The sequence below is a fragment of the Haliotis asinina genome, chromosome 6 (genome assembly GCF_037392515.1).
Source record: "Haliotis asinina isolate JCU_RB_2024 chromosome 6, JCU_Hal_asi_v2, whole genome shotgun sequence".
Lineage (NCBI taxonomy): Eukaryota > Metazoa > Mollusca > Gastropoda > Lepetellida > Haliotidae > Haliotis > Haliotis asinina.
Genome location: NC_090285.1, coordinates 62,855,015 through 62,876,691, shown reverse-complemented (window position 1 = coordinate 62,876,691; position 21,677 = coordinate 62,855,015). Strand labels below are relative to the sequence as shown.

The 21,677-nt window shown below is 39.5% G+C and overlaps 3 protein-coding genes across 3 annotated transcripts; all 3 read right to left on the bottom strand.

Annotated features, from left to right (window-relative positions):
- Window positions 1–6,352: 6,352 nt before the first annotated feature.
- Window positions 6,353–7,582, bottom strand: LOC137287505 (neuronal acetylcholine receptor subunit alpha-3-like). Its single transcript, XM_067819842.1, has one exon. It carries the CDS (start codon window positions 7,580–7,582, stop codon window positions 6,353–6,355), a length of 1,230 nt encoding a protein of 409 aa, XP_067675943.1.
- Window positions 7,583–14,066: 6,484 nt separating this feature from the next.
- On the bottom strand, window positions 14,067–15,290 carry LOC137286134 (neuronal acetylcholine receptor subunit alpha-3-like). Its single transcript, XM_067817803.1, has one exon. The coding sequence runs from the start codon at window positions 15,288–15,290 to the stop codon at window positions 14,067–14,069; it is 1,224 nt and encodes a 407-aa protein (XP_067673904.1).
- A 1,224-nt stretch (window positions 15,291–16,514) lies between these two features.
- On the bottom strand, window positions 16,515–17,738 carry LOC137287491 (neuronal acetylcholine receptor subunit alpha-3-like). Its single transcript, XM_067819824.1, has one exon. The coding sequence runs from the start codon at window positions 17,736–17,738 to the stop codon at window positions 16,515–16,517; it is 1,224 nt and encodes a 407-aa protein (XP_067675925.1).
- Window positions 17,739–21,677: the final 3,939 nt, after the last annotated feature.

The window sequence follows — 21,677 nt, the reverse complement described above, 5'->3', positions numbered from 1 at the left end:
TATTTGGTAATAAACATCCAGATTACTTTCAGAAACAGGCATTCGTTTTGAAGGCGTTTCAAAGTAAAATCACTATATCATGTCTTGACTCTGAGAAGCGTAACATCACCATTGAAAGAATGCACGCTGAAGATTACAATCTTCTGTTGCCAGGCGTGCAAGAAATCATGGACTGCAACCAAACAGGTACAACAAATGACCATCCCCGCACAGGCAGACCTGTAGTATAATTATATACGCTGTAACTATGGGTTAAGAAATACAGATGTAAGCACAGTAATTAGTTTAATGAACTGAACACTTGAACGTCCTACATTTGGAATGGGCAATACGCAGCTGTATATATGGTTCTCGATAAATTGCGTGGAGTTCATGAAAGTCTAAAACAGACGTCGTTTTAGGAAGGTAAAATGAAATGCCTGTTCGTTCTAAAAGTTGCAGACCGATCTTGCCATATCCACAAAATTCCGAAACCAAAAATAAAACATTTTTCACATGAGACGCCCAATTTGTTTGTTTACGTAACATATGGAACATAAATAAACCTCGAGGGTACATGAGCCCAACGTCCCCGAGGGACCAGTGAACAAGGTATTTATCTTACCGAACACCTGAATTTTTATTTTGAACTGTTTGAAGCACTTGTGTTGAATGCGAGGCGAATCGCCATTCTGCAGACGACACAAGGTAAACAGATTTAGAGTTATCTCCCTTCCATCGATTTTCAATCGCAAAATATCGTGATTGATTCGCTTGATTCGTGATTCAATGTTATTAGAGGTAAAAAGGTACTACCATGAAGCTCCAGAAGAGATCGGAATTCCCTGTGGTGTACATTGAAAATAATAAGCGGGATACATTGAAAATAATAGCCAATAATAGCTCAGCCAATCAGAAAGCGACATTCAAGTGTGAGGTAAGATAACATCATATGTACTTTTATGTAACTTAAATATTCACCAGCAGGATCTAGTGTGTACTCTTTCAATGGTTTTACAAAACTGTGCACTACAAACATCAGTTCTATATTAAATACTTGGAACAATCCTTGTATTAAATATCTTGAAGCCATTAGTGCAAGAGGCAAAGCATGCTTTCTTTGATAATTATACAATGAGCTGCTAAACAGCTTTGTGCCTTTAACCATGACCAAGTTGAAGTGGAAAGAACCCAAGATAACTATGCTTATTAACAGCATCACTTTTCTGAACTTTAGAGTACCATTTCGTTTTTCCATAACGTTTTAGAGGAACACCTTTTGGGAATACCATTGTCTTAGTGCTCTGTATTTTAACCTTCATACCAGTTGTTTCACACAATTGTTTCAAGACATGTATTAATCTTTGTAGATTGATAACAAATCAAACATACCATTACCTTGTTTCTCTTTGAGCTTTGCAGACATTTGGTTTATTTAAAAAGTACAAATATTAGAGGACTCATACTACACCCCTGGCGGTTTCCAATGTTTTAATTATTAATCCTCCAGAGCATGAAATAAAATCAAGAATTTTACCTCGTACTTCTATATTGTATAGACATTGAAACAAAACATTGTGATTTACACAATCAAACGATTTACTAAAATCTAATATACTGGAACAATAAAATCTGCCTTTATCGTAGATATACATGTATATTTCGCAATCATTCCTTGTAAAATAAATACCTGATGGATAGTGGAGTAACCAAGTATAACACCTGCCTAGAGCTCAGCCATAACATTGTTCTCATCATACCATACATAAGATAACACTTTAATAAGCCAAGGGAAATCTGCCTTACAGCACACCATTGCTTCACATTGATTGTCTAAGTCTAATGCTCATTTGCAGACGACACAAGGTAAACAGATTTAGAGTTATCTCCCTTTCATCGATGAAATGCTCGTTGATAAGAAGGACTGCCGAGCGCGGTTCGACATCGGCAGCGGCAGGCGGATACGTCGTCCCAAAGGCCAAAAAAAAAATACCGCACCGACAGATTACCATACCAACCAACAAAGTTATACACTAATATGCTTTGGATACAATTCTGGTGAGAGATTGTCTAAACGGTTTTATCAATTTCAGGGGTTCAAAATTATTTTGAAAAGCCACTTACCACGGGGCATGTGACTTCAAGACAGTAACTTTTATAACATGACGCGTTGTGTTAATGTTTATTGGATTATTTGTCTACTAGTTCTACTTTACTATTATTGAGAACTTTTGTTCCAAATATTATATCTTCGGTTTATTAGAAATTTGGAAAAGTGTTGATAAAGATAGTATCGAAGCTGCGTTCCCGTCGTTCACAGTGTTTGTGAATTATAGAGAATATAACCCAAGAGGAGGGGTTGCAGTATGTATACATTCTTCAGTTATTAATGGTGTGAAAAAGGTTATTACCCATTTCAATGATATGATATTTCTTGTGTCTGACAGGAATGTATTCTCCTTTACTCATGATATTATCCTTGCATTTATTTATATACATCCTATAAACACATCAGTACAAAATGATAACAGACTTTATAAAGGTATTGAATACTTTGAAAGGTCGTTAATGGCTGTCGTGTATGATTTTCCCGGATATGAAATTATTGCATTTGGTGATTACAATGCAAGAACTGGTGCTTTATTTGATTACGTGATTGATGATGATAATAGACACATACCATGTCTGGAGGATATGCACTACGTATCTGACGCCTTCAATATACCACGTAGGTCTAGAGACGAGGTGTATACTCAGTTCGGAAAGGAGCTAACCGAATTATGTGCTACATTTAATTTACATTTTATGGAAATATTATTATTATTATTATTATTATTATTATTATTATTATTATTATTATTATTATTATTATTATTATATGCGGATGATTTATGTTTAGTTGATGACAGTGTCATTGGACTGCAGCGAAAGATAGATATTCTTGATAGTTTTTGTAATAAGTGGGGTCTTCAAGTTAATTTAGATAAAACGGAAGTCATGGTTTTCAGAAATGGTGGTATATTAAAGCATTATGAAAACTGGTTCTTTAGTGGCTCTCAGAGAAAGGTTACTACGTATTATAATTATTTGGGCATTTTGTTTTCAAATATATTGTCTTGGTCAAAGTGTGTAGACACGTTAGCTGTCAAAGGCAACAAGGCGCTGTTTTTCATCAAAAAGTTACTTTTTATGCTCCCGGGATTGCCAGCTAATATTGCATTTAAACTATTCGACATTAAAATTAAGCCTGTGTTGCTATATGGTGCTGAAGTCTGGGGATTTCAGAGATATCCAGTGTTAGAATCATTACATTCTAATTTCTGTAAGTTTGTGCTGGGCGTTAGCAAATATAATTCTAGTAATGCTGTTTTGGCAGAGTGTGGTAGACATCGATTGTTTATAGATTATCATGTCAAATGTGTTAAGTATTGGTGCAAACTTTTGAGGATGGATAATAGCAGATATCCCAGGCAGTGTTATCTTTTAATGAAACAACTCGATGAATCTGGCAGGACAACATGGGCGAGTGGTCTAAGGCAGCTACTTTCCAGCTTTGGATTTGGTGATGTGTGGTGGTTTCAGGATATTGGCGATATGGATAGGTTTTTAATGCTGTTTAAGCAACGCATATGTGAGTGTAATGTGCAAGTAATGTTTGATAACATAAGTACATCTTATAGGTTAAAACATTATCTCCAGTTAAAATCATGCTTTGATACAGAATATTATGTCATGAATATTAGAAACTGGGAGTTGAGGAGATGCTTTTGTTTGCTTCGATTAGATGAGTTGCCTATTCAAACAACCATTGGACGAAGGTATGGTATCGATAAACGATTGTGTTTCTGTAAGTATTGTAATGATAAGATAGTTGAAGATGTTATGCACTTGTTATTTGTGTGCCCAATGTATAATTTGGTAAGGGCTAGATATATACCATCTCTATTTTCGGATAACCCCACTGCTTACCCATATAAGCAACTAGTATGTAGTAAAGATCATCAAACCATACTCAATGTAGCAAAATATGTTAAACATTGTTTGTCTCTACGCAGTGCATAATCATTGTCACTAATGCTATATCACAGTGTTAATGTTCACAGACGTACATGGGCCGATGGCCTAAAAACGAATAAAACAGTTACTATTCAGAACTTTCATAGCTTCATTATGAGCAGATATGAAATGAAATGCAAGATTATTTTTAGTTTCAAACCATAAGAGGAAATTATCTAGTAGTCTGCTACAAGTAAGACGCCATTATTGGATTGCCGAAATAAAAACTGACTTGTCTCGGGCGTCGGGCGATGGGATTTTTGAACCCCTGAATCAATTTGAATTTGTTTACTGACGCAAAATGTAAAAGATAATTTAGAGTCATTTTTTAAATAATATTTTTATTGTTCCCAAGGGTACATCATTGAGACACCAGTTCACATTTTACAGTTTGGTAGGTAAAGTTGATAGGTAAACACACAAATTAACATTTTCACATAAACATTGACCGATTATAGAGACACATTATTGTGCCAAGATAAGTTATAATTATCTCCAATTTCGATTTCTTCTCCATTGATGACAAGAGGTGATAAAGTGATTTTCTTTTTCCTACAATCAATAACAGTTTCCTGTGTCGTTTTAGTATTCAAAATAAGATAGATTCCTATCTATGCAAAAGTTCAGACGTTGATAAAAGGCCAGATAAAACGGCGCCATCATCAACTTTAACACCCGTTGAAGTACTAACACAATCATTTGTATACACCGTGGCGATAAAACACAACCTTACGGGGCACCTGTTGAAACAGTGAGTGAGTGAGTGAGTTTAGTTTTACGTCGCACTTAGCAATATTCCAGCTATATGGCGACGGTCTGTAAATAATCGAGTCTGGACCAGACAATCCAGTGATCAACAACATGAGCATCGATCTGCGCAATGGGGAACCGATGACATGTGTCAACCAAATCAGCTAGTCTGACCACCCGATCCCGTTAGTCGCCTCTTACGACAAGCATAGTCACCTTTTATGGCAAGCATGGGTTGCTGAAGGCCTATTCTACCCCGGGACCTTCACGGGTCGTTGAAACACTGATAGTTCATGATACTGACCCATTTACAGATACAAACCGGTTTCTGCAAACCATAAAAACTTTTATCTTTCTAATGATGAAAGAACAAACACTCACGTTTCGTAACTTAGTTAAAAGCAAGTGAGACTATATAGTGTTAAAAGCTGATGGGAAGTCAGCAAATAGTAGACGGACAAAGCTGTTGCTGTTTTCTAAATGTGAATAAATTTTATGAAGTAGAGTCAGTGAAGCGTCGTTTGTGCCGCGCCCGTGTCTATCGGCAAACTGAAGAGGGTCTAAAAGGCGTTCAACCTTGTTCAATAAAAGGTTCTTGGAGCATCTTCTTCAGGATAGCGGCTAGAGTTATGCTTAATGTATCAATTAATGAAATTCCTCTGTAATGTCTTATGACAGTCTTATTACCTCATTTTGTGTAGTGGGAAAATTACACTTTTACCCCACACAGTGGGGGAAATATTACATCATAAAAGAGTTTATTATCTATTCTAGTCAATCATACAGCAATAAAATATTACAACTAGTGGACAAGATGGCATGAATTGGAATTTCAAAGAAAAGGTACAAGACAGCGGAAAATGTCTAAAATTTAGATAGATATTGAAACAGATCATTCCGAGACTCACGACTGGATGTCTTAACGCCAGCTGACTGTGTCACTGCTCACACGTTTACAAAACAGTAATGACGTTGCCGGTTGTCTGCATGCAAGACGTCCACACGTCACCACGCATGGACAGATGAACACATCTGGTGCATCCTAGGACATCGGAGTATCTACCACAACACAGTTAGGATTCTGGTTTAGGACCCATCCTGACGAAACATCACCAAGGAACGTACCAAAAGTTGTACCCAAATCATGACAGTCAGTCTCGGTTGTGCTGGACGTATTCTTGTAATGGCGAACAACAGCCTGTCTTCAGACGTGGTGTGGACGATAGTGAGCCGATGGTCAGACTGGTAGCAATGTTATAGCAAATCATTAATATTCCAACCTGATAATGCCCATCCTGACAGGGATAAGGTTAGTACGTCTTTTTGTTAACCACACAATGTTTAATATTGTCTTAACCTGGTAATGTTCCGGATCTCACCCCAACAGAGCATGTGAGCCACGTTTACCCCATACCAAATCCACAAGACCACGTTCATGGATTTCTCTGAAACAAATGGTAGGCCCTTTCACAACGGACATGCTGGATGTTTTTGAATGGCAATTCAGTGCAACAGTTATGCATAGTCTAAGTCTTTACCACACAGTCAGAGTCATGAGAAGATTCCTTTATTTTGTTATCTGGATGAGGAATCCCACAGACACAACTGTCCAAAGAGCCGTAAATATAACCATACACAGAGAGTCTGCAGTTACACAGTACCCGCCGGAACTTCTATGATCTTCCAGAACCTGTCCAGTTGGATTTCTATTGCCAGTGGAACCATCGATTTTAGAATCCAGTTGAACCTGGTCCATAACCTTGCGTCTACTTCCTGAAAATAGCAAGGAGCAAAAACGAGGTATCACAAACAATGGCGACTGTGGGGTTTTCTTGTTGACCTTCGCAGGATCTTTCATGACAATGAGGATGGTGGCGACCACGGACAGAACGCTGGTAAAAAGGAGACACGTTAGATACATGGTGACCTTTGGAATGTTGTCAGACGATCTGGGAAGTAGCTCACCCACGATGCTCATGAATACAGTCAGAGCGAGAAGGCACGTGATGGCATACGAAACCTTCTCGCCACTGTCACACGGAAGTAAGAAGACGAATATGTTGAGAAATGAAAGCACAACCACAGGTAGTATTACATTGAGAACAAAGAACATCGGTCGCCTTTCAAGGTGAATGTCAACGTAAAGGAAAGAGAAGGTGTAATCTACAAAAGTTCTTTCAGTAGTGTATGCTCTGGAACTTGAAAGACTCCATTCTCCGTTTTCCGTGAACGATTTGGTGTATGCAGTTTTTACCGATGAAACCATTCTCAACTCATCTGAATTATAGCTCACTGGTAGAAATCGGAACTGACATGACTGAACGTCAAATGGAAATAACGTCAGATCTAACTTGCAGTCAGTAGCAAAGTTTGCCCCAGGTAACCAAGTTACTCTGCCATCACTGTGAACTGTAATGGAGGATGTCTCGTCTTTGAAGACATCCCGATCCTCCAGAGACACTGGTACGATGAGTTTCGGTCTCCAAATGTCAGTCAGTGGAGGGTGTATAGACTTTATGCCATTATACTCCTCAGGTTTCCAGGTGAGAAACTCATCTTGCCATGTTAGATTCATCAACACGTAGCTATGGAGAACCTGTCTCACCTGGTCTATTTCGGTTATGGCAATCAAGTTGAATATGCTGTGAACGTCCACATGCTGACTCTGGTTGTATAGTGGTCTGATTTTAGTGCTGTAGTTTCCAAAAATGTCATTATACAGTCTCTTCATCCCCTCAATACTGCCTGCAGCAGATCCGCACACAGCTAACAACACCAACACACACAGGGATTTCATCGTCCTCCGTCCCCTTTGAATGCATTGACGCTCTGATCCTCACAGTGTCATTGAATACTATCTACATTTTCAGGTTGGTAGCTTGCAGGCGTTGGAGAACCACCAACATGTGACATCAATTTGTTTAGTCATGGTGGACGATTGAACAAACATGACAAACTAATCAATGACCATAGACCTTCATTACGTTCAATATATGCTTTGAAGTTTGTCATTCAACAAGCTATGTTGACCACCAGACCGATATTCCAACACTAATGGAACCTAATCCCCCATGCACAATGCTTTGTCTCACGCAGCTGAATTAATTCCATTGTTTACACATTGACACAAAGAATGGCGGTTTAATTTATCATTACAGATGCTGCCAATACTTTATACTTTCCTATTTGTATGCAGGACGTTATCGGGCAAAAAGTTATGGTTTTGTCTGTAGTCTTCGTGAAGGATGTTTTTTTTTATTGTTGCCGTTGTATAAACGAGTTAAGCGAATCGCTATGCAACAAACATTTTATCTCGAGACAGAGTGAATAATCCGTCAATAAATCATTGTATTGTATGTACATAGTACACATTGATCATAAGGGTTATAGTGAAAACAGTCCCCTATGTATATCGACACTACAAAAACCCCAGCCAATCAATCAAGTTTTAACAGTCTATTCTAATATGCAATGAAGTCAATCACTATTATACAGAATGTATATAATCACATAATCTCCTTTAATCTAGGTTCAACTGTGTTGACCGTTTCTCTAGGTTAGGAGGCCATTCTCTCAACGCGATGGTCGTTTTCTCGATTATGGGTTCTTTTTCCGATTGGGTCCGTTTTATCCGTATCCCTGCATGGAGTACAGTGCCGGCTGGTCAGTTCCGGACAAATATCATTGATACTTACTGATTGCCAGGCAACAGGCACCCGTAATATACATATGCAGAATCTAGTCATTTGTTCACCTGAAATAATTCGGGACAGTGCGGTATAAGTTAAAATAGGGAATAGCACTGGACATCATTTTTGCAACTGATGCATCAGTTTTGGAAATTTCTTCATATCTACCACAGAACATCTTGAAAGCTTTACTGTGAGACCTTGACTGTTGTTGCCTCGATGAAACAACATCTGAGCAAGAGCTGTATGAGACTTGAAATCCCGATTAAATCCTCGACTGTGCCTAAAATGTAGTGAAATGTAAACACCATAAGCTGGAGCCATTGGAATACTGCTCGACATGAAAGGAAAGTTGACCATTGGAAAGTTGAAATCACCTCTTTTGTCATGCAGTCCTGTTGTTTTGTCACTGAATCGGATGTTCATGTAGAAATCAATTGCTGATTTGATGGTTATTGAACTCCGTTTAATCATCGATGTGTCGGAAGCTTAAGTTTAACGTCTTGGTCAAATTATCTTTACAAATCTTGTCAGACAATGACCTACTTTTCAACCGATCCGAATTTGTGATCCGAAAGTGAAAATAGGCATTACAAATACTGAATTCCAATTTCTTGTTTCATACGAAAATGGTATTTACAAATTAATTTTAATTTGAAACTTGAATAAGATTGTATTTCTATATTTTATAGCGAGGTGTGGGCAGCATGACCTTAACTAAGACGTCACAGATTGTCCCTGTTTGATGAGGTCGTAAAATGATTCACAGTCCATGTGGCACAGTGTAGTCATGTAGCGAAAATTAATATTTAATATGTAACCAGTTAAATGAATTAGTCTAAAAATGTCTGGACTGGTTCTTGTAGTAAGCTGCACAACAGGACAATCCAGTCAACAGAAAACGAGACTGTTGTGTAGTCAGTGTTTTGACGTGTGTATTTTGAAAACCAAAGCAGAAATTCTCACTCATGTGCATAAAGAAATAAATTCACAAGGAGGGGAGCTGGCGCCATTGGGGATCCCTACTTCTTGGCGAAATTCTTTACACATAAATTTCACAAAGATGTTGTCAATGAGAAAGGGTCGCATTTCACATATTATTTCCACGATAAACATTTGCTTTCATTTTTGACAAATGTCCTGAACCTTTGAAGATAGATATGTAGATATATCTTTGTTCACCACGTCTGTTTACAAAAACACGTTGAGTTTAGCTTTCCTAAATTTGTTATGTGGGATAGTGGTATACAATGCTGAAAAATCAAATGTTTTAACAGAACCGAACTCGGTCCGTTTCTGAGATTCTAAACATCCTTTGAGTTTATGAGAATGCAGAGGGTATTATTGTGAGCGTGTGAGCGAATGTTGTTTTATGTAGGCATATCTATCTGTGTCACTGTAACTCAGAGCCTGGCAAATCATATTGTCATTATGTCCACCACAGAAATAATACATTGTATCCATGCACTCCTGTCTACTCGCGGCTTATTATCATATGGTAGTGGTTACTTTCCTTAAACAAATACATATCCTGTAGACCACGAACATTCAGCAGCGAAACTGATAATGATCTTACATACATGTTTCATTATGTTTCACTGTATACCATTACAACGGGTATTTCCGTAGCGCAGTCACATTGATTTACTGAACTGCAGATCGACAGCAGAAGGTATTTTTATCCAACTCTAAAGGGGGATGAGTTTGCTCTCACGTAGGTAGTTGTGCAGGTTCAAACCATGAATGACCGGGAAAACACATCGCAGCGTCTAGAGAACCATTTTGATAACAGTAGCAAAGCATATCTTCTAAGGCAGGCGCACTTCCTATCGAAGTGTTTGAACAACCTTGGAAGCCACAAACGGATCCTTAACATATGCAGCAATGTTCTATAAAGCTTTGTAGTAAAAAGATGGAAAGGATCACCTTGGTGCTTTTGATTGAACCATACAGTTGGGCAGAGTTAGTTTCAGTACAAAAAATAAATAGGAAACCACGTATACATGTCCACATGAATGTGTGACATATTCGATGTATTCGAGACGCCAAATGTTTCGCAATATGTATATTCCAGCACCTGAGAACAGTTTGTTCAGTCATGGTGGACAAACAAGGCAAATAGCCAAACTATCAAATTGCCTTCGAGCTTTAATACATTAATTACACGCTTTGGCTTTTGTCATTCAGCAAACTGTGATGACAACTAGACCGATATTCCAGGACTAATGGAACCTAACCATCCACGTGCAATGACTTTTCCTCACGATATTGAATTAATGGTACTGTTTACACATCAATATTATATATTGATATCAATACTGGTTATAATGAATAGAATTACCCTTACCGGAAGTACCAATACTCGACGCTTCTGACTTTGCAAATGACCTGCTGTAAGTTACAAGGTATAAAGTTATGGTGTCGTCTTTACTACTGTTGCTGTAGACAGTAGGCCTCATTTATTGAGCGAATATTGTTTTACGTGATGCACTGGTGTCTCCGTCTGTATCACTTCTAGTCGGAACCTAGTAAATCATACCTTCGGACACGATGCTTCCATCACTCAGACAATATATTTGTTCTCTGGTCACGAGGATACATGACCATGCACCCGAGGGACCAGTAAACAACATATTTATCTTACCGAATACCTGAATTTTAATTTTGAACTGTTTGAAGCACTTTTGTTGAATGCGAGGCGAATCCCTATTTTGCAGACGACACAAGGTAAACAGATTTAGAGTTATCTCCCTTCCATTAATTTTCAATCGCAAGACATCGGCAATTTCCGTGCTTCATGCGTGATTCAATGGTATTCGAGACAAAGAAGTACTACCATGAAGCCCCAGAATGATTCGGAATTCCCTGCGGTGTACACTGAAAATAATACATCGCCTGTAAGCGGGGTACATTGAAAATAATAGAATAGCGCTTAGCCAGTCAGAAAGCAACATTCATGTATGAGGTAAGATAATACACTGTATCCATCTGATCCACATTACTTGCTTCTTACACCCTTACAGTACTGCTCACTAACTACCCTAAAACTATATACTTTTATCCAACTAGAGGATGAGCTGGTCCTCAAGGTGGTATTGATTCATTTTTAGTGTAGTGAAGCAGTATGTGTATTTGTGTTTTGAATAATAACAATGTATATTTTTTCTGCGTCGTCCTTGAAAAAACGAACTGTTTCGCCCAAGCTGTATCCAAAGGCTATTTATAAACTAAGCACCATCAAATAATCAAGTGGTTGATACCTTGCGATGAAAAATACACACCCACAATCTATAATAAAATAAAAAGATTTCTGTCATTACAAATGACCGTTAGTTGCATAGTGTATTGCTGACGTGTGTTTCAAAACAGAATCTGGCATCACTTACCTTTTTGTCTTCAAAATTAAAACAAAACTTTGAACTGAATTAAAATAACATTTTGACGATTTTTTCAAAAAAGTACATTTGAGATAATGTCAGTGTTACAGTATACGACATGACGGAAGTGATAAACTGAAGCATTTAACGCGGGATTTGTCATCTTCTGATATCCCAACTGAAGATGTCACACCTAAACGACTGATTGTGCTCCACCTCTGAATCACTCCACGCCGTGGATATTCTGGAGACTGGACTGGCCCACAATGAAGCGGTCACACATTTTTGTGTCCAACAAATTACGACCTGATCTCTATGGTGACGTTATCATCATAATGGGAACACGACAGATTTGCCTCGGACCGGCCGGTCACGTGTGACGTCACGTCAGCAAGACATCCACATTCGGCTGACTCATCTAACGGATCGATTCCAGACTACCATTTAGGGGAGGTATCACATCTCATGGTCGGACGTAACTTGGCATTATCAATGGCCATCTGGCAGGTCTGCAATACAGGGATGAGATCATTGGACCTCATGTACGTTCATTCAAAGACAGTACCGTAGCTCACGCATCACATGATGCCCATCCAGAGGCCGCTCTTTTGGTACTCCTATGCCTAGCTGTTTTTTCACCTGTCCCTTATCGAGCATGCTTGGGATGAAACGGACTGAATCAGTCATTGACGCTAGCTGAATTTTGGACAAGCGTTAGGACTTTTTTCAATCGCATGCATCACCGCCATTGGTGGACACACATGATATTGAACTTGTAAATTCATTGACTTTTAACAAAACGCTTGTCACGATACCTCGTGTCACAACACAAAGGTTTTGTTATTATCCTGTGATCAATTAAACAGGGAATTAGAAAAAAACACACACCAGAAATCATGTTATTAACGTATTTTTTCATAGTACACATTTACTTTATTCACGTAGAATATAGTGACACTACATGTTCAGAGACACAGTTGTATCCATGGTGATTAGTGAAATGAATCGAACATTTGAACATGCTACATTTGGAATGGGCGAGTCTAAAACACATTTGTGTATATGCATATCGATAAGTTGCGTGGAGCTCATGAATGTCTAAAACTGTCGTCGTGTTACGAAGGTGAATTGATTCACATCATTCCATGTCTCACGACTAGAAGTCCCAACGCCAGATGACTGTGTCACTGTAGAGACATTTACAAAGCGAAAATGACGTTGCCGGTGGCCCGCGTGCAGGACGTCCACCACGCCCATAGTGAGTGAGTGAGTGAGTTTAGTTTTACGTCGCGCTTAGCAATATTCCAGCTATATGGCGACGGTCTGTAAATAATCGAGTCTGGACCAGACAATCCAGTGATCAACAACACGAGCATCGATCTGCGCAATGGGGAACCGATGACATGTGTCAACCAAGTCAGCTAGTCTGACCACCCGATCCCTTTAGTCGCCTCTTACGACAAGCATAGTCACCTTTTATGGCAAGCATGGGTTGCTGAAGGCCTATTCTACCCCGGGACCCACCACGCCCATATCCGGTGAAGGTTCAAGACTGCAATGACCTCTATGCAGATCACCCTAGGACTATTGCGACACTGTCAGCAACCACTTACTCATTACGGGTTACGGCCACGTCGTCTGGCTCATCCTGACGTAACGTCATCGAGAAAAGTGCCCATAGTGCCGAAAGCATGACCGTCAGGATCGGTTGTGGTGGACACGTGTTTCTACAGAAGAGTCTGTATTCATTGCACTTACAGACATCAACGTGTCTTCAGACGTGGTGTGGACTAGAGTGATCCCAGTTCTGGTGGCAACTTTATGGCACAGTACTGATAGTCCAACCGGATAATGCCCATCCTGGCGGGATTAGGGTTACTATTGCTTTTCGTTAACCACACAATGTTCAAGTTTTTTCATGGCTTAGTAATGGTCCGGATCTCGGACCCATAGAGAATGTGAGGGATGAAATTTATCTATGTTTACACCATACGAAATCTACGTATACAAGACCACGTATATAGACGCATAAAAAATAGTAGGCCCTTCCACAAGGAACATGCTGTTCTGCCATCATGTGATCTTGATATCCACGGATCAAAATGTTCATGGTAACCTTTCATTACCAAGGTATTTATTTAATAATATATCAGTAAAACAGCTATAGATAGTTTAAGATTGCACCATACTGGCAGAAGGTCATGAGAAAATTCCTTTATTTTGTTATCTGGATTAGGAATCCCAAAGATACAACGATCCAAAGAGCCGTAAATATAACCGTACACAGAGAGTCTACTGTTACACAGTACCCACCACAACTACTCCGACCTTTCAGAACCATTCCAGTTGGATTTCCATTGCCAGCCGAACCACCGGTTTTAGAATCCAGTTGAATCTGGTCCATAACCTTGCAGCTACTTCCTGGAAATCGGAACAAACGAGGAATCACAAACAATGGCGACTGTGGAGTTTTCTTGTTGATCTTCTCAGTATCTTTCATGACAATGAGGATGGTGGCGATCACGGACAGAACGCTGATTCCGAGGAGACACGTTAGATATACGGTGACCATTGGAATGTTGTCAGACGATTTGGGAAGTAGTTCACTCACAATGCTCATGAATACAGTCAGAGCGAGAAGGCACGTGATGGCATATGAAACTTTCTCGCCACAGTCACACGGAAGTGAGAAGACAAATATGTTGAGAAATGAAAGCACCACCACTGGTATTATCACATTGAGAACAAAGAACATCGGCCGCCTTTCAAGGTGAATGTCAATGTAAAGGAAAGAGTAGGTGAAATCTACGACAGTTCTTTCAATAGTGTATGCTCTGGATGCTGAAATACTCCATTCCCCATTTTCTGTGTACCCTTGAGTGTTTGCGCTAGACAGTGATGAAACCATCTTCAGCTCATCTGAATTATAGCTGACGGGTAGAAATCGGAACTGGCATGTCTGAACATCAAATGGAAACAACATCAGATCTAACTTGCAGTCAGTAACAAAGTTTGCTCCAGGAAACCAAGTTACTGTACCGTCACTGTAAACTGTAATGGAGGATGTCTCGTCTTTGAAGACATCCCGATCCTCCAGAGACACTGGTACGATGAGTTTCGGTCTCCAAATGTCAGTGAGTGGAGGATGTATAGACTTTATGCCACTATAATCCTCAGGTTTCCAGGTGAGAAACTCATCTTGCCATGTTAGATTCATCCACGCGTAGCTATGGAGAATCTGTCTCACCTGGTCTACTTCAGTGATGGACACCAAGTTGAATCTGCTGTGAACGTCAACATGCTGACTCTGGTTGTATAGTGGTCTGATTTTAGTGCTGTAGTTTCCAAATATGTCGCTGTACAGTCTCTTCATCCCCTCAATACTGCATACAGCAGATCTGCACAGGACCAACAACACCAGCACATACACGAGCTTCATCATCCTACGTCCAATTTGAAAGGAGTGAGGCACTGATCCCCAGCTGTTTATTAAATACCATCTTCATTACGAGTGAGATCAATTTCTATACTCCTGGTATATGATTAGACAAACAGGACAGAAAGACAAATTAATTCAATGGTCATCGATCTTTAAAATGGTTATCAAACGCTTTCGCCTTTGTTTCTCATCTATGTCGACAGTAAGACCAATATTGTATAGAACTGCATCATCCAGAGAAAATCCTTTCTCACGAAACTGACAATCGTTCGTTTTTGTAAAACAGATAATTTTTTAATTGTTGCACTCTGTTGTGCAACCGTCCTGGAAACGGACAAACATCTCAAGGCAAAGAGGTAATCTGTCAATAAATCAGTGTTTAGTATGGACATACTTATAGTGTCAATCACATTATACTTCTACTGTTGGATGCCCTGTTCCTGTAAAGTAGCGTGCCTACTTTTGGCCAGACAGTAAGCCTTAATTTTGGAGTGAATGTTGTTTTACATGCTGCACGTGGATTTTTATTTGTATCGCTACAGTTCCGAGCCTGGCAAATCCTACCCTCGAGCCCAATGCTTTCAAAATACAGAAAATGCAATTTAGTCATCCGATCCTCATTACTCGCCTCTTACAAGCATATAGAGCTGGTTATTTGCTAACCTAAACCTATATATTCGACCATGAAAATGATAACTTATTACAAGTATTTCGTTATATTTTATTTGCCACTATAACAACGTGTATTGTTGTTGCACAATCACATTGACGTACTGATACGGCAGATCAACAGCAAAACCTATCTTCATTGGGCTCTTAAAAAAATTGCTAAACGTTGTGTATGACCGTCTACTACCTCGGTTGTGACGGGTGTTGTTTCTTACATGTTTGTCGATGTAAGACTGTTCTCCTTGTTTCTCACAGGGGGCATACCCAAAATTCGGGACATTGTGGCTTGACCACTGTCCTACATGAGGACGTATTTAATGGACATTGAACATGCTGTTCTGCCATCTTCGTATGACCTTACTACCCACTGTTCACAGTGTGCAATGTGCCTTTTTCATAGCTGTTTATTTTCAAATCTAGAAAGAAATTTAAGAATGAACAACTTCGCTTAGCATATAATGATCCAATAATATATTCATGAATATTATCAAAATACAACAGTTATAGACAATTTTAGACTTCACTATACTGGCAGAAAAACAAGATAAAATTCCTTTATTTTGTTATCTGGATGAGGAATCCCACAGACACAACTGTCCAAAGAGCGGTAAATATAACCATAGACAGAGAGTCTACAGTTACACAGTACCCGCCGGAACTACTTTGATCTTCCAGAACCTTTCTAATTGGATTCCTATAGTCAACCGAACCTTTGGATTTAGAATCCAGTTGAACCTGGTCCATAACCTTGCAGCTACTGCCTGGAAATCGGAACAAACGAGGAATCACAAACAATGGCGACTGTGGAGTTTTCTTGTTGACCTTCGCAGGATCTTTCATGACAATGAGGATGGTGGCGACCACGGACAGAACGCTGATACCGAGGAGACACGTTAGATATACGGTGACCATTGGAATGTTGTCAGACGATTTGGGAAGTAGTTCACTCACAATGCTCATGAATACAGTCAGAGCGAGAAGGCACGTGATGGCATACGAAACTTTCTCGCCACTGTCACACGGAAGTAAGAAGACAAATATGTTGAGAAATGAAAGCACCACCACAGGTATTATCACATTGAGAACAAAGAACATCGGTCGCCTTTCAAGGTGAATGTCAATGTAAAGGAAAGAGTAGGTGAAATCTACGAAGGTGTTTTCAATAGTGTATGCTCTGGATGCTGAAATACTCCATTCCCCATTTTCTGTGTACCCTTGAGTGTTTGCGCTAGTCAGTGATGAAACCATCTTCAGCTCATCTGAATTATAGCTGACGGGTAGAAATCGGAACTGGCATGTCTGAACATCAAATGGAAATAACGTCAGATCTAACTTGCAGTCAGTAACAAAGTTTGCTCCAGGAAACCAAGTTACTGTACCGTCACTGTAAACTGTAATGGAGGATGTCTCGTCTTTGAAGACATCCCGATCCTCCAGAGACACTGGTACGATGAGTTTCGGTCTCCAAATGTCAGTGAGTGGAGGATGTATAGACTTTATGCCACTATAATCCTCAGGTTTCCAGGTGAGAAACTCATCTTGCCATGTTAGATTCATCCATACATTGCTGTGGAGGATCTGTCTCACCTGGTCCACTTCGGTTATGGCAATCAAGTTGAATATGCTGTGAACGTCAACATTTTGACTCTGGTTGTATAGTGGTCTGATTTTAGTGCTGTAGTTTCCAAACATGTCGCTGTACAGTCTCTTCATCCCCTCAATACTGCCTACGGTAAATCTGCACAGGACCAACAACACCAGCACATACATGAGCTTCATCATCCTTCGTCCCCTTTGAATGCAATAAGGCACTGAATCTCAGATTTTCATTAAATAACCCTCCATAGTTTCTGTTCCGTAGCTTGTAGGCGCTGGTGAACTGTCAAGCGTACCAATTTGGTTGATGATTGGACAAACAGGTGTAGCCACTGACGTTCAATACATCCATTAAACCCTTTAGCTTTGGCGATGTTGACAATTAGTCCAGTATTCAAGTTCTAATGGAACCTCATTATCTGAGCACACTGCTTTATCGCACGAAATTGAATCTATGCTATTCATTTACTATCTTCGTGAAACACATTATTACTGAATTGTTGATACGGTTGTGCAGGCGCCCAAAGGGAATTGGAAACAAACAAACATTTCATTTCAAGACAAAGGCAGAGCTCAGTCAATAAATTATTGCATTGTATTTACATCGATCACATACTCTGTCTGTTGGAGTATAGATCCGACTGTCAATTTCCGGTAACATACCGTACTTACTTTTGGTCAGACGGCATTCCTCAATAATGGGCGAATGTTGTTTTACGTGATGTACTGGCGTGTTTGAAATCACTGAGATTACAAGCCTGACAAATCCTACCGTAGGTTCACGAAGGATGTACACTGTATCACTTCTTACAACATGTGGTACAAGGGCTCCTTTCAGGAAGCAACCTCTACTTTAGTATGTTTGCTCAAAAGCGGACAAATGAATTGCAATCTAAATCGAAAACTAATTAACATAAAATACTCCATGAAACGCGGATCATAATCAAACCATCATACCAACTCTGTGGGTGTTTTTTTGTTTACAGATTTTATGTCTTAAAAATAAATAAAAAAGTTGTTTAAAAATCTATCATGAAAATATGGACTCAGAGGGAGCACGCTATGCTTCCACACTCCGATTCCTCTGTTGTGCAGCGACAGGAACATTATAAATTGAAGCGTATATAAAATATTTAGAAATGAGATCCGTGTTTCAGAGAAAGACTGACATCGAGGTATTCATTTATCACTCTTAGGGTTCGTTTCTTTCGACCTCGTCTTTCGCCATACTACTCCTGAACCTTCACGCCATGCTATTCCCGACTAATACTTGAATATTTGAAGGGTCAGGGCAGAGTAACACATCTGAACTTATTTTATTGGGCTATGTTTCGTCGTTTCGGACATGACCTTTGATGTTGATAGGGATCATTTGAAAGCTTCCAAAGACAAGATGAATCTACAGGACCAGAAAAAGTCGCAAGACAGAATTCTAAGTCCTTCTGATAAAGTGTGAGTGTTTTTTCAATCCCTGTTCAACCTCTATGTCTAAGGCTGTATGCGTTATTAATGAGAAAATCAGTGATTCTGACGATGTTGTGTCAAAAAGCCGGCCGTCAAAAAGAAACACAATTTTGTCATGTTAATATGATTAGTAGGGGACACATGACATTATTCCAACTATTGCCAGTTGTTTATTCTGTGTGCTATAAGGTGCGTAAAACTAAATCAATTCACTGCTAATAGGAATTACTGCAAGTTTTTATGAGTGATCAGCTTATTTAATGTAAAACAGCAACGTTTCGGTATAGATACGTATACCGTTTTCATCCTTATAACCACTGCTCTTATATCACACAGCCTCTAACTGTGTACTTCCTTAACGATTAATATTTTGTATTGAGTTTTGTTAAGATAAGCTACCGTGCATCACATGTTTGGGGTTTGTACTTCATTCTATGAAGAAACGTAAGCGGATTTGAGCACTGGGCACTTGAACAAGAATTAGAGTAGTACCAAAGTTCTGCAGAGTTAATAACAAGGCAATAGTTTCTTTTTTCAATATTAGAAAGAAAATCCTCTGCTGTCAAATTCCTTGAAAAATAACGAAAAGCGTCAATTTGTCAAATCTTTTTCATGCAACAGGACAACTCTTGGTGCTTTGGGAGCAGCTGACAATTGCTGTCCTTAGCAAATTGCATTATCGCCAAGCGAAGCCACAAATGCGAATTTACTCAGATTTTCCCAGAAATCTCATAAGTTCCTTCTTGTTAACAGATGGGGAATAGATTTGTGTTCAAAACAGATTCCACCGTCACTTGTTCTTGACCTTGACTTGCGACATGACCTAAAATGTCACATGTACAACGTAAGTCCACACTTTACTAAATTCACACTCAGATCACATGTTTTCTTGATACCAAAATTTGAAACTAGATGCTGAGAAAAAGAACTCCTCATTCATTATCAGCAGGTGCATCAGGCGACCGCCATTTCTTCTTCACAACGCTATCCTTAATCGAACAACGCAGCATCTTTCAAAAAGAGTGTCCTATTGGTAAGAACTTTAAAGTCTTGGTCTTCTCATTTTAACTTTATCAGCTGCTCCCTGATCAGTACGAACTGTGAAGGTGTCGGAATTTTTAAGTACATTCTCTCGAAAATTTACACAGGTCCAGAGAATGATCTATGGTAGTGTCATCCCAATCGTAAGTGCAATCAGTTTCAGAAAATACGAAGGAAAAATACTTGGACTTCCTTTTCAAGATTTTCAGCTCTTTCCTAACTGCTAGCCTCGTGGTAACAACAGGATCACCCATGCATTTAGCGCTGCCGAACGATTCACTATAAGCAGGTCCACACCTCAAAACGGAGTGTTATTCCAACCTCCTCTAATATGACCAACCCAAACACCAGTTCAGTTCACAAATTCTCAAAACGGAGAAGTGCCCTTTTGTAACACCAAACAAGCCCTCCAACTGTACAGCACTGTTGTCTAATGACTCAAATTTATAATCCACACTTTATAACATAGTATAATTGTAGTCCAGACATTTTGACAGCTAATGTTGAAATGGATTGAATTTCGAACACGGATAAGTCCCCACTTTCTGATAACTGATGAATATTAAGTTCAAATTATAAAGTTAATCGCGAATTAGCCTGTAAAATAGCCAGGTGTGAAACCAACAAAAACGAGATAATTTACAATTGTATTCTTAAATTGACTAAGGTCAAAGATGCATACAAAATTGTCACTGTGGCAGTATAGTGACAATACTAATTCAGTTTCAATGTAACACAAGAGCAGCGACCACGGCAATCAAGACAAAGATGGTAATATTCACCTCATACCAACAGTAATTCGGTCTGTAACTGAGTGAGTGAGTGAGTTTTACGCCGCACAATATTCCAGCTATATGGTGGCGGCGATCTGTAGCTATGGGCTAAGGCCGGGTATACGAGGTCTTCTAATAACTTGCTATTTTATATGCTCTGAAGACGCAGCCACCTCTTCACATATATAACAACCACCATAGATGCTGACTATCCTTCTTGTTGCCCCCTGCCATTCTCCACATGACAGTCTCACTGCTGACGAGGCTTTCTATTGGTAGTGGCAGTCACGTGACGAGCATTATTAATTACATCGTAAGCATGTGTGTACGTGGCTCAACAGCGTGTTTGGTTGACAGGGGTGATGGTGTGTATGTGAGCTGTGTATTTGTCACGTGACGGGCATTATTAATTACATCGTAAGCATGTGTGTACGTGGCTCAACTGCGTGTTTGGTTGACAGGGCTGATGGTGTGTATGTGAGCTGTGTATTTGTCACGTGACGAGCATTATTAATTACATCGTAAGCATGTGTGTACGTGGCTGAAATGCGTGTTTGGTTGACAGGGCTGATGGTGTGTATGTGAGCTGTGTATTTGTCACGTGACGAGCATTATTAATTACATCGTAAACATGTGTGTACGTGGCTGAAATGCGTGTTTGGTTGACAGGGCTGATGGTGTGTATGTGAGCTGTGTATTTGTCACGTGACGAGCATTATTAATTACATCGTAAACATGTGTGTACGTGGCTGAAATGCGTGTTTGGTTGACAGGGCTGATGGTGTGTATTTGAGCTGTGTATTTAAGTTGTATGTTTGTAGCTGTGTGCGAATATAGATATGCG

Coding starts and splice junctions, on each gene's coding strand:
- LOC137287491 (XM_067819824.1), bottom strand. CDS start 17,738: ATGAAGCTCATGTATGTGCTGGTGTTGTTGGTCCTGTGCAGATTTACC.
- LOC137287505 (XM_067819842.1), bottom strand. CDS start 7,582: ATGAAATCCCTGTGTGTGTTGGTGTTGTTAGCTGTGTGCGGATCTGCT.
- LOC137286134 (XM_067817803.1), bottom strand. CDS start 15,290: ATGAAGCTCGTGTATGTGCTGGTGTTGTTGGTCCTGTGCAGATCTGCT.